General features: G+C 41.8%; 2 protein-coding genes across 6 annotated transcripts in view; both read right to left on the reverse strand.

Moving 5' to 3' along the window:
- OSBPL3 (oxysterol binding protein like 3) overlaps window positions 1–18,363 on the reverse strand; it is a 200,992-nt gene that overhangs the window by 79,991 nt on the left and 102,638 nt on the right. For all 5 annotated transcript variants that reach the window (XM_082631947.1, XM_082631943.1, XM_082631946.1 and 2 more), the window contains one exon: window positions 10,074–10,311. In XM_082631947.1, coding sequence (XP_082488073.1) covers window positions 10,074–10,169 — 96 coding nt within the window. In that variant the 5' untranslated portion in view covers window positions 10,170–10,311. The remainder of the gene's footprint in view (window positions 1–10,073; window positions 10,312–18,363) is intronic.
- Window positions 1–18,363, reverse strand: part of LOC309810144 (uncharacterized protein) — a 184,409-nt gene that overhangs the window by 63,721 nt on the left and 102,325 nt on the right. The gene's annotated exons all lie outside the window — the stretch shown is intronic.

Consider the following 18,363-nt stretch of genomic DNA (forward strand, 5'->3'; position numbering starts at 1 on the left):
CCACACGGTCGAAAACTTGTAAATGCCGAATGCGAGTCTCACATAAACCTGCTACAGACTCCGGTTCCAGGGTAGGCACAATCTCACATAGGGCTGGATCCACCTTAGCGAAATGACTTGAACTGGGATATGAAGAAAAACTGACACAGTGTGAGAAGCAGGGTTTCTGAGGCTACCCCGACAAATTACCACAACGTTGGTGACTTAAAGCAACAGAAATTTATCCTCTAACAGTTCTGCAAGCCAGAAGTCCAAGATTAAGGCGTTAGCAGGGCTATGCTCCCTCCAGAGACTCTAAGGGAGAATGTGTTTGTCTTAACTTGGGTTGCTGTAACGAATACCACAGACTGGGAGGGTAGTCCAAGATAAAGGTGCCAGTAGATTCGGTTCCTGGTGAGAACCCGCTCCCTGGCCTGTAAACAGCTGCCTTCTCGCTGTCTGCTCTTCCTCCACACCTAAGAGCAAGAAGCTCTGTCATCTGTCCTCTTCTCATAAGGGCATTAATCCCAGGATGAAGGCACCACCCTCATGACCTCATCTGAACCTAACTATCCCCCAGAGGCCCCACCTCTAAATGTCATCATACTGGGGGTCAGGGTTTCAACATATGAACTGGAGTGGGGCGGGCACAGACACAAACATTCAGTCTATAATAGCGTTCCTTGCCCCTTCCGGTTTCTGGTGGCCTTGGCGTTCCTTGGCTTGTATTCCCATCACCCAGATCTCTGCCTCCGTCTTCACACACATCACCTTCTCCTCCATGTCTGTCTTCTCTCTGTGTGTTTCTTATAAGGACACCAGTCACTGAACTTGGGGCTGACCTGGATAATCCAGGATGTTCTCATCTCAAGATTCTTAAATTAATTACATCTTTTACCAAATAAGGTAACCTTCACAGGTTCCAAGGACTAGGATGTAGATATATCTTTGGGGGTGGGGGGACCATTCAGCCTACTACACAGGGCAAGAGAAACCACTAGGCCAGAGACTGCCAGGAAAGTGACTCATCTGGAGTGAGAATAGAGAGGAGGTGATTTTGGTTGTGGTGGGAGCTTGTGTAGAGGTGCAGAGGGAGACACAGCTGGACTCGATGGTAGGGCCAGGGTGTAGAGGACCTTAGAGAGATGTCAGATTATTCCAGGGAAGTCTCCTGTTTTGCCTAGGTCCTACTTACACTGTCACTTCTCGGCCTTTAGTATCAATATTTTAATAGCATCACATCACTGAAGTAGACTCAGACTTTCCCCTCCCTGGGAAAGAACTGTTGAGTCACTTTGGTTCACATTTGCATCTATAGCTCCTAGAAAAACATCTAGTAACTGCAAAGCTAGTAAGCTGTGCTCTCAACAAAAGCATCTGAATCGGTTCTGCCTTCCTGTATCCTGCACTATGGCCAATGCCAACCGTGAATAAATACACTGATTCTCTTAAGGTATCCACGTAGTTTCTATCAAACTAGTGTTTCTAAAACCCACCAAAATATATTTGCTATGGGTGTTATTCTGGAACTGCAGAACAGTTTGGATGGATCAGTAACTTCCAGAAGTGTTTTAAGAGTTTGGTTTCTTGTGCTCTTCAGAGTGTGGAAGGCAGCTGTCATTTGTAGACATGCAAAGTGACAAGGAAACCCTGACAATTCAAATACATCATTTTAGCTGAAGTTTTCATTTCTTCCTGTATCAAATGTTTGGTTTTTTCTTTACGAGGCTTACTCAGAGTAGAAATATATTGAGAATTGAGTGCTGGGTCTTTGCCCTTCCTACTTTCAGTGCATAATGTCACAACCATAGGTGTGACCAAAAGGTAGGCAGTAAGGAGAAGTAAAAGGCTCAGAAAGGGGGGGGATCTGAAAAACTAAGATGGAACTATATAGTTAATTATTTTTCTCTGTTGGAGCCACCAGAAAAATAACAGCTCTGAACAAACAGACCTGGGGGATCCTTATGGCTGCTTCCCTCATCTGTGTTACTCTTGCCCCTGCATTCACAGAGTGTTGGCTTCTGGAGGTTTGTTTGAACAACAATCATTTGTACATAGGGCACATGGAACTTGAATTAACGTCTAAAGAAGCTTTCTAGCATCTAAAGAAACCTAGTGTTCTTCAAATAGATGGCTGCCTGACCTCTACCACTTCTTAGCTGTGTGGCTCTAAACTGGCAGTTAATTGGGCCCTGTTTTCTTTCTAAAGTGTAGAAAAAATACAGACCTCGTTGGATTGTTTTGAGACTCCAAAGGAGAGTAGGAGAGGATCTTATGGGCTGTAAAGGTGCTATCAGATGCTTGTTAACTTCCAGAGTCCCTTGCTGACCCTTTTCAGAGCAGCCTAGACAGAAGCCAAGCCGTCTGCCTCTGCACAGTGCCACCAGCCTCGCAGCTGAAAGGATGAAACAGGGAAGCAGTCACCATGTGGTACTGCTTGAGGGCTCCTGCTTCTAACACTTACATAACACTACGTGCTGGCTCTCTTCTAACTGAAGCAACTGTCACAACCTAATGTGACACAAGGCACAGGGGGATTAAGGACCCTGCCCAAGGTCAAACAGCTTATAGACAGCCCAAGATTTAAACTCAGGCTATCTGGCTCTCAAGCAACTTCATGCTCGTTGCCTTTTATTTTCTGTGACCATCATAGAACAATGTGACACAGTCATGGCATTCCCAAGCCACTCTTCCTTGACGGGTCTTTACTGTGGTGTTTATTCAGCCCATACTTACAAAAGGCAGCTGGTAAATCTCAGTGTCTAAAGACACAATGAATTAAAAGAAATAAATGGAACTACATATTTTCAATACCTAGAGAGCTGAAATTATAAACACCTGAACATTATAGCTTTAATTCACTCTTCTTGGCAAATTCTCTCCCATTCAACTCCTGTGTCTTACGGGTTCTGGCAGCAAGCCCAGAACCACCCTGGGCTCCCTGGAGTACAGCATAATCTAAGAGCCTGCATAAATAAATTCTCATCAGGTGACCCTGGGAGAGCTCAAAGGCCACCTCAGATTGCCCCAGGGACAAGAGGGTGACAAGAATAAATTACATAATTGTATGGAGACTTACATAGCAATAGATCTCTCCATTTCAAATCCCCTGCAATAATGAGAGAAGCACTTGTTAATTATTTTGGAAGGATTCAGTTCCAGATTTCTGACTTACACAGCAAATTTAAAATAAAGAATGGAAGCCATGCTCTCTTTACAATCCACAGTCTTCCCAAGCAAAGTTGATTTCTTATTTGTAGTGATGTGTTCAGCTGTCCTATCCTTAGTAGCTTCACATCTCCCTGCTCATGGTCTCTTACTAATAGGTTCTCAATGGATATTGGTTGAAGACATAAAAATTAGGGCATACAGAACTCTTTCAAAAAAGACAAAACCTATTCATTCATCTCTAGCACAATCTGGCTTCTGAAATGTGTTACCTGGAAAGTTCTAGGAAGGAAATGTAAGGGGCAGTGGGAAAAAAGAGGAAATTACTCATATTTTACAGGTTTTGAAATAGCAATTCTCTCTCCCACTTAGACATCCCTTAACCTACTTAATATACGTATAGAGCTTTGTGAATTGCAGTCTTTCTACCTAGCAACCACATGCTTATTCATTCATTCATTTAATCCACACTTACCGAATGTCTACCATGTGCAGCCTAGGTACTCTGTATTTATTATTTCATTTAGTTTTCAAAAGGAAGCAAAATTATCTACATTTCACAGCTGAAGAACCAAGACTGAGAGGTTTTCTATAACATGGCAAGGTCATCCCGCTAGCAAAAAGCAGAGCCAGTGTGAATACAGGTCAGTTAAAACAAAGACAGTCATTATTTCTGTTCCACACTTTCCAACAGAGCAGTTTGTCTGGAGACCCCAGGTTTAGAAAGTATTTAGGGATTTCATCATTTGCCAGGAAAAACTCAAATGGAGAGGTCTTTGTTCGTTTTTTGAAATCCTCATATGTCTGTCACCAGAGTGAGGGAGTTGGGGAATTTGTGGCTTTTTGTTCCCATTCCCCACATGTACCTGCCCATGCATTTCAACCTGCCCTCGATACAGGGATATTTGCTGCTGGTGTGCAGTAAATTCAGCCCAGTAATTTGCACCTGCCATGTGCAAAGCCCCGTGCCAGTGCCGTGAGAGCTCAAAAGATGTGTAAATAGGACCCAGGACTCAAAGAACCACACACTCTTTCAAACCAATGAATTAATCAAAAGAGAGGAGAGAACAGGGCTGTGTTAGGCATGGCATTAGCCAAACTCAAGGTCCCCTAACAGAACTTTTGTGAAGGCCTCTCTCAACTCCTGTCTGGTCCCTGGCAGAACTGGGGTACCCTCTTCCTCTGTTCTTATTTTCTCATGAACGGACTTAAACCAGACTTTCATGCCCACCACTCCAAGGAAACCACTCGGCAATGTCACCAATGACCTCCACAACCAACGGGCATTCTCAGCTTCACTTTATTTGACCTATCAAGCAGCCACTTTAAAGTATTGCAATTCACATAGACTGCATGTATGTTGCAAATGATCTATAGAGAGCATATATTATTTTTTATAAAAGTTATTTTTAAAGGGCTAAAGCAATAAATGAAGATTCTTTTCAAGAAAATCGCAAAATTCAAAAGGGCAGAACCGTTTCATATGATTTAATCTAGCTAAAGGGGATAGCTGAGCCAAAGCCTGGGATGGGGAAGAAAAGTGAAGCAAAGACTGACTTAGAACACTACAAGGAATGGGGTGTGATGAAGACAGTCAGAAGGGACCAACAACCTATTCTCTGTGTAAGCTGGGTTCCTTTAGTTGGAGATTTCCTGCAAGGAGAATAGATTCCTATCCAGTAAAGGTGCTATATCTAAAGGATGGTCTATTTCAAAGAGATCTACTTCTTGTGCAGAGTATCAGGGTTCTTGAAACAAGGACATCTCACTTCTGGCTCCAGAATTTGCCAAAGTAAAGAGAGCTCATCAGTAATTGTTTCTTAAATTTACAGAGGACCTTTCTCCAATGAGCTTCAATGGCTTTTAGCCAGTGAAAATACTAAATTTTCTCTCACGACATCCCTGCAAAGGAAGCAGAAGATGGAGAACTGAGGTGAACTTCACTTGCCAGAAGTTCCTCCAACAGCAGAATATAAAGACTGTAGCAGCTCTCTCTTTATTTCAGCCCTCTCATATCACTAAGGGGTGACAAATGTGGCACCCATGCTGCCACTCACCCTGTGTATGCCCATGAGCCGTTACTGAAAACATGGCACTCTTTCCCACTGAACCCAGACTCAACTGAAGAATCCTTCTCAACACAATGCTCTAAGCAGCTACTACCAATAGATAGGTGAATGCATGGGGAAAGGACATACAAGGACACTCATGCAAGGACAAAACCCAGCAGAACAGAATGGGATAAGAATTTAACGCCTGGGACTTCCCTCGTGGTGCAGTGGATAAGACTCCGCACCCCCAATGCAGGGGGTGCGGGTTCAATCCCTGGTCAGGGAACTAGATCCCACATGCATTCTGCAACTAAGAGTTTGTATGTCACAACTAAGGAGCCCACGTGTCGCAACTAAGGAGCCAGTGAGCCGCAACTAAGGAGCCCACGTGCCACAACTAAAGAGATGCAAGCTGCAACTAAGATCTCACACAACAAAATAAACAAACAAATAAACAAATTTAACACTTTTTCCACTTGCTTTAGGTACAGGTTATGTCCTATGTTCAAGATATCAAATGTAGGGCTTCCCTGGTGGCGCAGTGGTTGAGAGTCCGCCTGCCGATGCAGGGGACACAGGTTCGTGCCCCGGTCTGGGAAGATCCCACGTGCCGCGGAGCAGCTAGGCCCGTGAGCCATGGCCGATGAGCCTGCACGCCCGGAGCCTGTGCTCCACAACGGGAGAGGCCACAACAGTGAGAGGCCCACATACCGCAAAAAAAAAAAAAAAAAAAAAAAAAAAAAAAGATATCAAATGTAGCTCATATATTAAACATTCTGTTACATTCTTCCCTAAAAGTACTTTGTTAATATGTATAAAGTAAGATACATTTTACAGTATACATTCATATATACATTGTATAGTTTTGTGGACCTTTGTACAACACTAACAAGGTATGGGTAGGTACACGTATGACGCCTGCAAAAGTTTCTGGGGGCAAAAAGTAGAACTACTCATTATGAAAATTTAGGTTTTCCACATATAGGAATGAAATTCAAATTAATGTTAACTATAATAATAAAAATAAACGTTAATATTAACTCAGCACCTACTATGAGTCTGACCCTACATTAAATACTTTAATTCTAATCCTCACAATAATCGTATGAGAAAAGAACTATTATTATTCCAATTTTATTGATGAGAAAACTGAGGCTTAGAGAGTTTAAGGTTACAGAATTAATTATTGAGTGGAAGCAAGGTTGGAGAGTTCAAGCTCTAATCACTAGGCATACCCTCCTCCTAAAATTATCTTGATAAAATTATACTTAAAGGCTGTTTCCACATTGACAAGATGAGGCGTAGTGTATTTAAAACTTCAAAGGCCCCAGTATTTAAGTTAAAAGATGACAGCACCCTTCTCCTCGGGTGTTCAAGGCTGTAAGTTGTAAACTGTGTCTTAGGTTCAATTTGTAGAAATGAAAAACACAGATCACACTTAACACCCAGGTCTCATCAGTTTGTCCATTAAGGAAGCAAGCTCTTCTAACACAGATATTTGGAAAAGGGAGTATCCACACATAAATGAGGGCTTCTAGAGATTTACATGAGGAGGCTCTGGGATAGGAAAAACAAGCTCAAGTTCAGTTCAAGAAACAAGGACAAGGGCAAATTCAGTGGGAGGAAGTGAAAGAAAGCCAGTGTGGCTAGAGTCCAGAGAACCAATGTCACCTGGCAATGGTGGATGAGAATTTAAACAAAAATGACTCCAGAAGACCAAGTCTTTCAGCCAAGGTTGTACCGTAAGCTTATGCATTTAGTGCCCCTTCCCTGTCACCTCACGAGCTCCAAACAGCAAAAATATATAAAAATATACACATGTAGGGGTTTTTTTGATATGTCTGTGTGATTTGGTAAAAAAAACAAAACAAGATTCAATATCTCATGGATAAGACACAAAATAGAAATGCAAAGGATACTGCAGACAGAGGCGTCCAGGAGTCCTACTTCAGTGGGCTAATGAAGCTACAAATATCCCCAGGAAAAGGCTGGGACCTGAGCTAGCTTATTGTTGGAAATCAGAGAATGTGGAGGGGGAAGCCCCACACCATGATGAAAGGAGGCTTTAAAAATCTGCCTAGGGCCTCCCTGGTGGCGCAAGTGGTTGAGAGTCCGCCTGCCGATGCAGGGGATACGGGTTCGTGCCCCGGTCTGGGAGGATCCCATATGCCGCGGAGCGGCTGGGCCCGTGAGCCATGGCCGCTGGGCCTGCGCATCCGGAGCCTGTGCTCCGCAACGGGGGAGGCCACAACAGTGAGAGGCCCGCATACCGCAAAAAGAAAAAAAAAAAAAAAAAAAAATCTGCCTATCCAGGTTGATGCAGACAGTCTCACAACCAGGACCTGGCCATGCTGCACACTGGCCTGGTGGTGGCTCTTACATACTCCTGGTTGATGTGGAACAGAGGCTCCAGCTGCAAATATCAGACTTGGCTCTGGGCTGGGGTCATCAGAGGTAGGAAGTAGGTAACAGAAAATCACAGGTGAGTGCAGAGAAAGGACACAGGGAAAGCAAGCTCAAGATGGCCCCCTAAACTATAATTCCAAAGTGTGTGAGAAAAACTAGCATTAAGGAAGATGGCCAATAAACTTAACATCAGACTTATCTCCTCCAGATGGAATGCATAGAACAACCTAAAAATGACTTTAATCTGGAGCTTTAAAAACAAGTAGGTTTTTGCACAGATTATCTTCATTGGTTATATTTGAACATTCCTCAAATTAAATAAATTATATAAATCTTGAAGTTTTAAATGGTGAACTTGTACTTTCCAGCAAAGTGACTGGAAACACAGCATGGTCGCTACATTTAGCATCCAAGAGACCCCTGGATATGGCTGTGTCCCCTAAGAGCCATGAAGTAAGAACTTCCAAGGTCCCTGTACCTCTGTGGCACGTTCAGAAACTAAAAGACAGTCTTGGGACAGTGTGTGACGTGGGATGGACATGGATTGCCAAGGTGGACAACACAGAGAGAAAAGCTGAGCCAGTCCTGTGACCAAACACTTTTCTTTGATAGAAGGATGGGAAAATGGATTGAATAAGAAAATGGTTCCTGAAAATTAAACTTGGCCTTATAACTAGACTCAGGCTAAAGCTGGAATGAACTTATTAAATTCTCCATCTTCTCTGGCACAGAGGGAAAATAAGTGTTTATGTGTATAAAGCAACATTACCTGCAAATTAAAGTGAGAGATCCTAAATATAAAAGATGACCAATTGACGAATGAACGGCTGAATGACCAACCCATTCTAAGTCAGAAAAAAGGTGAGGCCTCAAGCACATTCCTCTTACTCTTTATGATGTAACCTCAAAAATAAAAGCTCTGTGAAAACCAAATCAATCAATTTCAAATAATACATCAAAAAAAAGTTTCTATGGTATTCAGTCCTAGAATTTCATTCATTGCACTGCTCCAGTTGCTATGGTGTTATAAGCACTGGCTGTTTGAATGAATCATGTGTTCTCCCTTTATCCAAGGAGGACATGGCAATAGATGCTACTAAGTGCAAAGGGCTGGGGGAAGATCACATACTCGGCTCTAATCCCAACCAGATTTTTGGCTTAGGGAGAGAAACACCCCCGTGGAAAGCTGACAAAGTGGGTGAGATTAACTACCCTCATGAAACTAGAACTCCCGCGGAGCCATGATATGTTAGCCAAGGAGTAACCTTAGTCATTTTTTTTTTAATCCCAGAAGGAAGTGATAGCAGTGATGAAAAAATTGTTCTTCCCAACCCCTCAGGGGAGATCTTGGAGAGCTCCCCAAATGTCCCTATGGCAAAATCTAATTTGTCTAAAATTATAGATTCTAATGCCATGAAGCAGTATTGAGAGGTGGCAAGCTCCCTGTCCCAGGCAACGTTGGAAGCGGAAGACCCGTGGTGATGCGTCATAAATGTGTGGACTTGCCTGAGGTGGGAGGCTGCTTGACTGTTGCTTCCAATCTGGAACCAAGGACTCAGAGCCAATTTAGGCCAGCGCGTCCCATGGAGGAAAGGCAATGCCAACACAGCCAGCAGACACTGAAAAGGCTCCGAGACCACTTCGGTTGTAAACCCACAGCTTTTGGGCAGCCCACTCTCTTTTGACTTAACTGAAGATGAAAGAATTATAATAAGTAATGTGCATTTACTGCCATGGATCTAAACCCAGCAAATTCTGCTAACAGAGATTTTTTTAGAAAGGAAATCAAGGAGCAACATATAATTAGCTGAGAGTTATTTAGGAGTTAATTATTCAGTCCTTTGTTTCACTTCTTTCTTCTTCCTACTTGACTCCTTTTGACCACTTCTCTGTTGACTTGCTTCCCTTGCCCGTTAGAGAAGTAAAGCATGTGAGACCCAAAGTTATAACAGGGCATTCTGTGGCTGGAAGCTGTCATAAAAGGTTTGGTAAAGTGAAGGAAGAAGAGGGCGGGAGGATATTATAATTACTGGAAAAGTGATTGTTAGCTTTTTTGTTTTGGTTAGTAGGGTATAAAGGAAAGTGTGGGCTCTGGAGTCAAACAGAATGAGCTTTGGTTTCTTGTTTCTGCCACTTAATTGACCAGCCATGTGTCCTTGGGCAGATAACTCAGTTGGTCTGACTCAACTTCCTCACGGAGAAAACAGGAATATCGATACCTGTGTTGAAGGACAGTTGCAACGATTGAGTAAAATAATCCAAAGAGACAAATATATTTCTTCCCATCCAGTAGGCTCTCGAGCTGCATTATTAAAATTATCTAAAATTTACTCTTCTTAGATAATTAAGATATGACTAAAAGCAAATGCTCTTAAACTGAGAAGTAGGAGTTCCCAAGTAAATGTACAGATTTTAATCTGCAAACTTCTTGATTTAAATTTGCATCTTAAAATTTGCATTAAACTTTACCTGTCGACTTCCCTGCTTGGAAGAGCAACTACTTGTGCTCCTTGAAGGTGAGACCAATTTGGGGGACACCCCAAGGCTCTTCTCATCACTCATCATGAACAGCAGGTCCTTGGCCTTGATGTAGTCAAAATGCCATAGAAGACAGTGGAGCACAGAGTATGGCAGTCCGACACAAGCAGGTGGCTCAGCTTTTATCCAGTATGTTTTAAAAGCATTTTGGATGACCCAGAGGAAATCCCTAAAACAAAAAGAAAAGAATTAGAGAGAAGGTACAAGGCATCAGATATCATCTATAATTAACACTGATTGCCCACAAGTGGTTTATCTACACTACAGATTACAGAGCCACAATGGTTACTCACATCAGGGGCTGTGAAGGAAAAGACACATTATACCTATCTCTTATTGGAAATTATGTATAGGCAGTTTTTCGTGTAACTTTGCAATATAATAGGCTTAAGAACGTGAGTAAGAAAATTTGAGTCCAGTCACATACAAAATCTGTACTATAAAAACCATCCCAAACCACAAGATACCACTTCATACCAACCCTGATAGATACAATCAAAAAACTGAAAAATAACAAGTGTTGGAAGAAACTGCAACCTTTAGGCATTGCTGCTAGGAATGCAAAATAGTGTAGCCGTAGTTGAAAACAGTTTGGCAGTTTTTAAAAAGTTAAACAGAGAATTATCATATGATTCAGCAGCTCCGCTCCTAGGTATATACCCGAAAGAACTGAAAACAAGTATTCTAACAAAAACTTGTACAAGTATGTTCACCACAATGCTATTTATTCACAATAGTCAAAGGTAGAAACAACCCAAATGTCCATCCACTGATGCATGGATAAACTACATATGGTATATGCTATGGTCTGGATGTTTACGCCTCCCCCCTAACTGCCACCTCCACCCAGATTCATATGTTGAAATCCTAATGCCCAATGAGGTAGTATTAGGAGGTGGGGCCTTTGGGAAGTGTTAGGGCCTGAGGGCAGAGCCCTCATGAATGGCATTACTGCCCTTATGAAAGAGACCCCAGAGCTTCCTGGCCCCTCCCACCATGGGAGGGTACTGTGATAAGCCTGCCACCCAAAGAGGGCCCTCTGACCATGCTGGCATACTCATCTTGGACTTCTAGCCTCCAGCACTGTGAGGAATAAATTTCTGTTGCTTATAAGCCACCCAGACTGTGATATTTTGTTATAGCAGCCCAAACAGACTAAAACAGCATATTCACACAGTGGATTATTATTCATTCTGTTATACATGCTATAACATAAATGAACCTTGAAAACATTATGCTAAATGAAAGGAGCCAGACACAAAAAAACCACATAGTGTATGTTTCTATTTATATGAAATATCCAGAGTGGGCAAATCCATAGAGACAGAAGGCCAATTAGTGGTTGCCAGGGGCTGGGGGATTTGAGGAATGGAGTCTAGCTATGGGGTTTCCTTTAATGGTGATTAAAATGTACTGGAACTAGATAATGGTGATGGTTGTACAGCACTGTGAAAGTACTAAATGTCACTGAATTGTACACTTGAAAGTGGTTAAACAGTTAATTTTATGTTATGCATTTTACTACAATTAAAAAAAAATCCCTTTCTGGTTTTTTGGGGGATAGAGGTGTGTAATTTGTTCTACCAAAGGTTTCTGGAGACATCTTATAAAAAAAAAACTATAACATTATGTGACAAAAACTATGGGGGAAAGCAGAATTTTCCATGCCATCTATTAACATATTAGTAATTAAATCAATGATCATTTGTTGAGTCCATACTACTTACTGCCAAGCACTATAATATGGGTTTCCCACACACAGTGTCTCATTTAGTCAAAGTCTGATGGGATGGGTATTATCTGCATTTCACAGAGGAAAAAGCCACGTTTCTGAGAAGTTAAGTCAGTTGCCCAGTCATGCAGCTGGCAAGAGACTGAATCCAGGCTAGGTCCCAGGCCTTTAAGCTTGGTGCTGGAAATTAGCATGCTTTGATGGCCAGGTCTGGTGATAACAGCTACTGCCCCATCTTTGGGACCTAAGAGAACCCAGGAACTGAACTAGGAAGACTCAGGAGGGAGCACATCATAAGCCAGCTTTGAAGAGGCAATGCTGCATTCTCTCTACAGCACAGTACGGATCTCCAAGATGGCAAGGATCTCTGGTGGAGAAGGGGATTGACCAGGGCATTGGCAGAGACCCCTTTATGAAACTGAGTCTCTCTGCTGACTTTATGATTAACCTCTCTATCCAAGACTTTATTCCCTTTCTTGTTTTGCAGCTGTGCCTCCTCAGCAGTGAGGAGCATCAAAGTAACAAAGCAAGAGCCTATGGAGCCTTCTCAGGACAGACCCCACTCCCTATGTCCTCTGCCTGCCTCTTGTTTATACTGAAAAGCTTAGTCTCCCAGGTCTCCCCTGAGTCTCAAAAGGCTGGCTCAAGAGTTAGTGATTAGGAAATGTGAAGATGTAGAAACAAAGAATAGCTGCTGTGCCAGGAAACTGGTAACAATTTAGACCATAAATCAGCAGTCACTGCACTCCCAGTTCCTTGAAAGATATAAAGGCCTGACACATTGCTGAGTTGTTTCTACAGGAAGCAGACCCTCACCAAATGAAAACTGCTGACCTCAAGCACGGAGACCCCAGGCCAGTTGAAACTGGAAGATGGATGATGCTCAAAACTTCACCTTGATGCCAACCAATCCGAGGATTTTGCACGAGCTGGTCATGTACCCTGCAGCCCTGTCATTCACACTGTCTTTAAGACCTTTGTCTCCTAACTGGCACCTTGGAGATGGTCTTAAGACATTAGTCCACCACCTTCCCAGACTGCCGGCCTCCTGAATAAAGCAAATTTTCCTTTTCCACCAACACTTATCTCTTGAGTTCTGGCCTTTCGAGCAGCGAGTAGCCAAACTTGGTACCTGCCTCATCTGGTTACATTTACAAGTAGTCGGCTGGGCTGCCACCCCTGTAGCTCTTTAGGGGTGAACCACTGCCTTTACCCACAGCCCCGAGTTAAGGGTGACTAACATGTTTAGGTTTTGCCTTCAGACTTTTATTTGACACACTAAGTAAATTCTACAACTTTCCCAAGCATGTTAACAACAATAAAATAAAAACGTTTATATCTAATTCATTTGGTTCTTAGTGTTCACATAGTCTAAGTTTAAAAGAAGGATGTTATACAGCTGTCCGGGAACCAGCTGGTTAAATATTATATCAAACTTTTGGTTAATTATTAAGTACTTAAGTCTCCTATGCCTTTCACTAACACTTCTTAAATAATGAGCATGCTAAGGCCATAAACTAAAACCAAGACAATGCGGAGAAATAACAAAATTTCAGAAAATAAAATTAAGGTACCTGTAGGCATAGAACTCAATTCCCACGTTGCTTTCATAGAACCACCCCTCCTCCGCCACACACACACACACAAAACTCTGTATTCATTATGTACTGAATCCAACAATAAATAAGACTAAAAGCAAACCAACACCAGCATCTTCCTAAAGTTAGCTTTACTTATGAGGCATGACTAACTGTACCTGAAATTAGAAGCAAATGCAGTCTAGTTAAAAACTGCCAAGAGAGGCTGTTAAGCTATATTCATAGTTTGTTTAATAGCAGTGTTGGCGGTTGCTGTTTAAGAAAGAGAAAAAAGGAAACACCTGATGGAAACCCCAAATGATGAAATGTCTGTGGGGACAGCCATTGCTATGACAATCGGTTCCACAGTGGATGAGGAATACCAACAAAGGGACTCTGCTTGTGTGTGGAAGGTTTTTGTTTTGTTTTGTTTCAAGGCTGAGATTCTGACAATGAGAGCATGGGTTGAGAGGTGGTGTGTGACATGTGCAGAAGGGACAAAAAAGAGCATTTGGGCCATAAAGTAAGAGTCACGGGAATTCTGAAACTGTGTCAGAACAGAAAAACCATAGTCCTCTCCTAGAGGCAGTTGATTAAAAGAATGATCGTCATCTTTTAACCCTGCCAAATTTCACATCACAGGCAACGGACACAAAGGCCAGGGCTGTGAATAGGCTAAATCCCATACTCATTTAAATTGGTACTTTGAGTTAAGGCCTCTTAAGGTACCACCTGCTGTGACCCTCACCCCTGTCTCTTCTTCTTCTGGGAAAAGAAAGGGTGAGAATCTACAGCCCTTCCCACATCCATCCCCAGATGAGTTTAAGATTATGCCTAGGGGGCTTCCCTGGTGGCGCAGTGGTTGAGAGTCCGCCTGCCGATGCAGGGGACATGGGTTCGTGCCCCGGTCTGGGAAGATCCCACATGCCGCGGAGCAGCTGGGCCCATGAGCCATGGCTGCTGAGCCTGTGCGTCTGGAGCCTGTGCTCCGCAACAGGAGAGGCCACAACAGTGAGTGGCCCGCGTACCACAAAAAAAAAAAAAAAAAAAAGATTATGCCTAGGGAAATATATCTGTTTCATCCCCCAGAACCTTCCTGCCTAGTTTTATCAGAAATTCAGTCAAAATTACCAGGGGCAGCTTAAAGGGCAAAAGAAGTCAAATTCTAGGGAAAGGATATGCTTAAAACAGGGCAGAAAAAAGAATGAAGGCAGCAGTAGCCCAAGACTAAGGTACTGGAGAGGCAAGGCAGTCACGTGGAATGAGGCATCTATTGTGTCCAACCTAGGGGACCCTGCAGGCTGGCCTGGGGGCGTCACCACAGGGAAGACCTTGACAAAGGGGCGTCACATGGAAGTCTGGTGTCGTCTACTCCAACTAGCTGACTAAGTAAAATGGCAAAGAGAAAGCCCTGCAGGGAGACAGACACTGGCCAGGGACCAGGTCATGGACCCAGGGGTGTAGTAGATGATGAAGCAGGTATACATGAAAGACCCTTGGTGCTTTCACCCCTCCCAGTGATCCTTCCACAGACAACCTCTAACTCGAAAGGATTACTGCTTTGAACAAAATACAATAGTTTCCCTGCTCACAGACTGTGAACAACCTAAGGACAATAATTTATTTCCTCCCTTATTTTTTACTGAGGCATAACTTACATACAGTAAAGTGAACTCTTTTTTTTTTTTTGGTAACATCTTTATTGGAGTATAATTGCTTTACAATGGTGTGTTAGTTTCTGCTTTATAACAAAGTGAATCCGTTATACACATACATATATCCCCATCTCTCTTCCCTCTTGCATCTCCCTCCCTCCCACCCTCCCTATCCCACCCCTCTAGGTGGTCACAAAGCACCGAGCTCATCTCCCTGTGCTATGCTGTTGCTTGCCACTAGCTATTTATTTTACATTTGGTAGTGTATATATGTCCATGCCACTCTCTAACTTTGTCCCAGCTGACCCTTCCCCCTCCCCACATCCTCAGGTCCATTCTCTAGTAGGGCTGCATCTTTATTCCCATCTTGGCCCTAGGTTCTTCATGACTTTTTTCTTTTTTTTTTTTAGGTTCCATATGTATGTGTTAGCGTACGGTATTTGTTTTTCTCTTTCTGACTTACTTCACTCTGTATGACTGACTCTAGGTCCATCCACCTCATACAAATAACTCAATTTCATTTCTTTATATGGCTGAGTAATATTCCATTGTATATATGTGCCACCACATCTTCTTTATCCATTCATCTGTCAGTGGACACATAGGTTGCTTCCATGTCCTGGCTATTGTAAATAGAGCTGCAACGAACATTGTGGTGCATGACTCTCTTTGACTTATGGTTTTCTCAGGGTATATGCCCAGTAGTGGGATTGCTGGGTTGCATGGTAGTTCTATTTTCAGTTTTTTAAGGAACCTCCATACTATTCTCCATAGTGGCTGTATCAATTTACATTCCCACCAACAGTGCAAGAGCGTTCCCTTTTCTCCACACCCTCTCCAGCATTTATTATTTGTAGATTTTTGATGATGGCCATTCTGACTGGTGTGAGGTGATATCTCATTGTAGTTTTGATTTGCATTTCTCTAATGATTAATGATGTTGAGCATTCTTTCATGTGTTTGTTGGCACTCTGTATACCTTCTTTGGAGAAATGTCTATTTAGGTCTTCTGCCCATTTTTGGATTGGGTTTTTTTTTTTTTGATATTGAGCCATATGAGCTGCTTGTAAATTTTGGAGATTAATGCTTGTCAGTTGCTTCATTCACAAATATTTTCTCCCATTCTGAGGGTTGTCTTCTGGTCTTGTTTATGGTTTCCTTTGCTGTGCAAAAGCTTTGAAGTTTCATTAGGTCCCATATGTTTATTTTTGTTTTTATTTCCATTTCTCTAGGAGGTGGGTCAAAAAGGATCTTGCTGTGATTTATGTCATAGAGTGTTCTGCCTATGTTCTCCTCTAAGAGTTTGATAGCGTCTGGCCTTACATTTAGGTCTTTAATCCATTTGGAGTTTATTTTTGTGTTTGGTGTTAGGAAGTGTTCTAATTTCATTCTTTTATATGTAGCTGTCCAGTTTTCCAAGCACCACTTATTGAAGAGGCTGTCTTTTCTCCATTGTATATTCCTGCCTCCTTTATCATAGATAAGGTGACCATATGTTTGTGGGTTTATCTCTGGGCTTTCTATCCTGTTCCATTGATCTATATTTCTGTTTTTGTGCCAGTACCATACTATCTTCATTACTATAGCTTTGTAGTATAGTCTGAAGTCAGGGAGCCTGATTCCTCCAGCTCTGTTTTTCTTTCTCAAGATTGCTTTGGCTATTTGGGGTCTTTTGTGTTTCCATACAAATTGTGAAATTTTTTCGTTCTACTTCTGTGAAAAATTCCAGTGGTAGTTTGAACAGGATTGCACTGAATCTGTAGGTCACTTTGGGTAGTACAGTCATTTTCACAATGTTGATTCTTCCAATCCAAGAACATGGTATATCTCTCCTTCTATTTGTATCATCTTTAATTTCTTTCATCAGTGTCTTATAATTTTCTGCATACAGGTCTTTTCTCTTCTTAAGTAGGTTTATTCCTAGGTATTTTATTCTTTTTGTTGCAATGGTAAATGGGAGTGTTTTCTTAATTTCACTTTCAGATTTCTCATCATTACTGTATAGGAATGCAAGAGATTTCTGTGCATTAATTTTATATTCTGCTACTTTACCAAAATTCATTGATTAGCTCTAGTAGTTTTCTGGTAGTATCTTTAGGATTCTCTGCGTTTAGTATCATGTCATCTGCAAACAGTGACAGCTTTACTTCTTTTCCACTTTGGATTCCTTTTATTTCCTTTTCTTCTCTGACTGCTGTGGCTAAAACTTCCAAAACTATGTTGAATAATAGTGGTGATAGTGTGCAACCTTGTCTTGTTTCTGATCTTAGTGGAAATGGTTTCAGTTTTTCACCATTGAGGACGATGTTGGCTGTGGGTTTGTCATATATGGCCTTTATTATGTTGAGAAAAGTTCCCTTTATGCCTACATTCTGGAGAGTTTTTATCATAAATGGGTGTTGAATTTTGTCAAAAGCTTTCTCTGCATCTATTGAGATGATCATATGGTTTTTCTCCTTCAATTTGTTAATATGGTGTATCACATTGATTGACTTGCATATATTGAAGAATCCTTGCATTCCTGGGATAAACCCCACTTGATCATGGTGTATGATCCTTTTAATGTACTGTTGGATTCCGTTTGCTAGTATTTTGTTGAGGATTTTTGCATCTATGTTCATCAGTGATATTGGCCTGTAGTTTTCTTTCTTTGTGAAATTTTTGTCTGGTTTCGGTATCAGGGTGACGGTGGCCTCGTAGAATGAGTTTGGGAGTGTTCCTCCCTCTGCTGTATTTTGGAAGAGTTTGAGAAGGATTAGGTGTTAGTTCTTCTCTAAATGTTTGATAGAATTCTCCTGTGAAGCCATCTGGTCCTGGGCTTTTGTTTGTTGGAAGATTTTTAATCACAGTTTCAATTTCAGTGCTTGTCATTGCTCTGTTCCCATTTTCTATTTCTTCCTGGTTCAGTCTCGGAAGGTTGTGCGTTTCTAAGAATTTGTCCATTTTATTGGCATAGAGTTGCTTGTAGTAATCTCTCATGATCCTTTGTATTTCTGCAGTGTCAGTTGTTACTTCTCCTTTTTCATTTGTAATTCTACTGATTTGAATCTTCTCCCTTTCTTTTTTGATGAGTTTGGCTAATGGTTTATCAATTTTGTTTATCTTCTCAAAGAACAAGCTTTTACTTTTATTGATCTTTGCTATTGTTTCCTTCATTTCTTTTTCATTTATTTCTGATCTGCCCTTTATGATTTCTTTCCTTCTGCTAACTTTGGGTTTTTTTGTTCTTTCTGTAATGCTTTAGGTGTAAGGTGAGG

This window comes from Mesoplodon mirus, assembly GCF_964341445.2.
Source record: "Mesoplodon mirus genome assembly, chromosome: 9".
NCBI classification, from domain to species: domain Eukaryota; kingdom Metazoa; phylum Chordata; class Mammalia; order Artiodactyla; family Ziphiidae; genus Mesoplodon; species Mesoplodon mirus.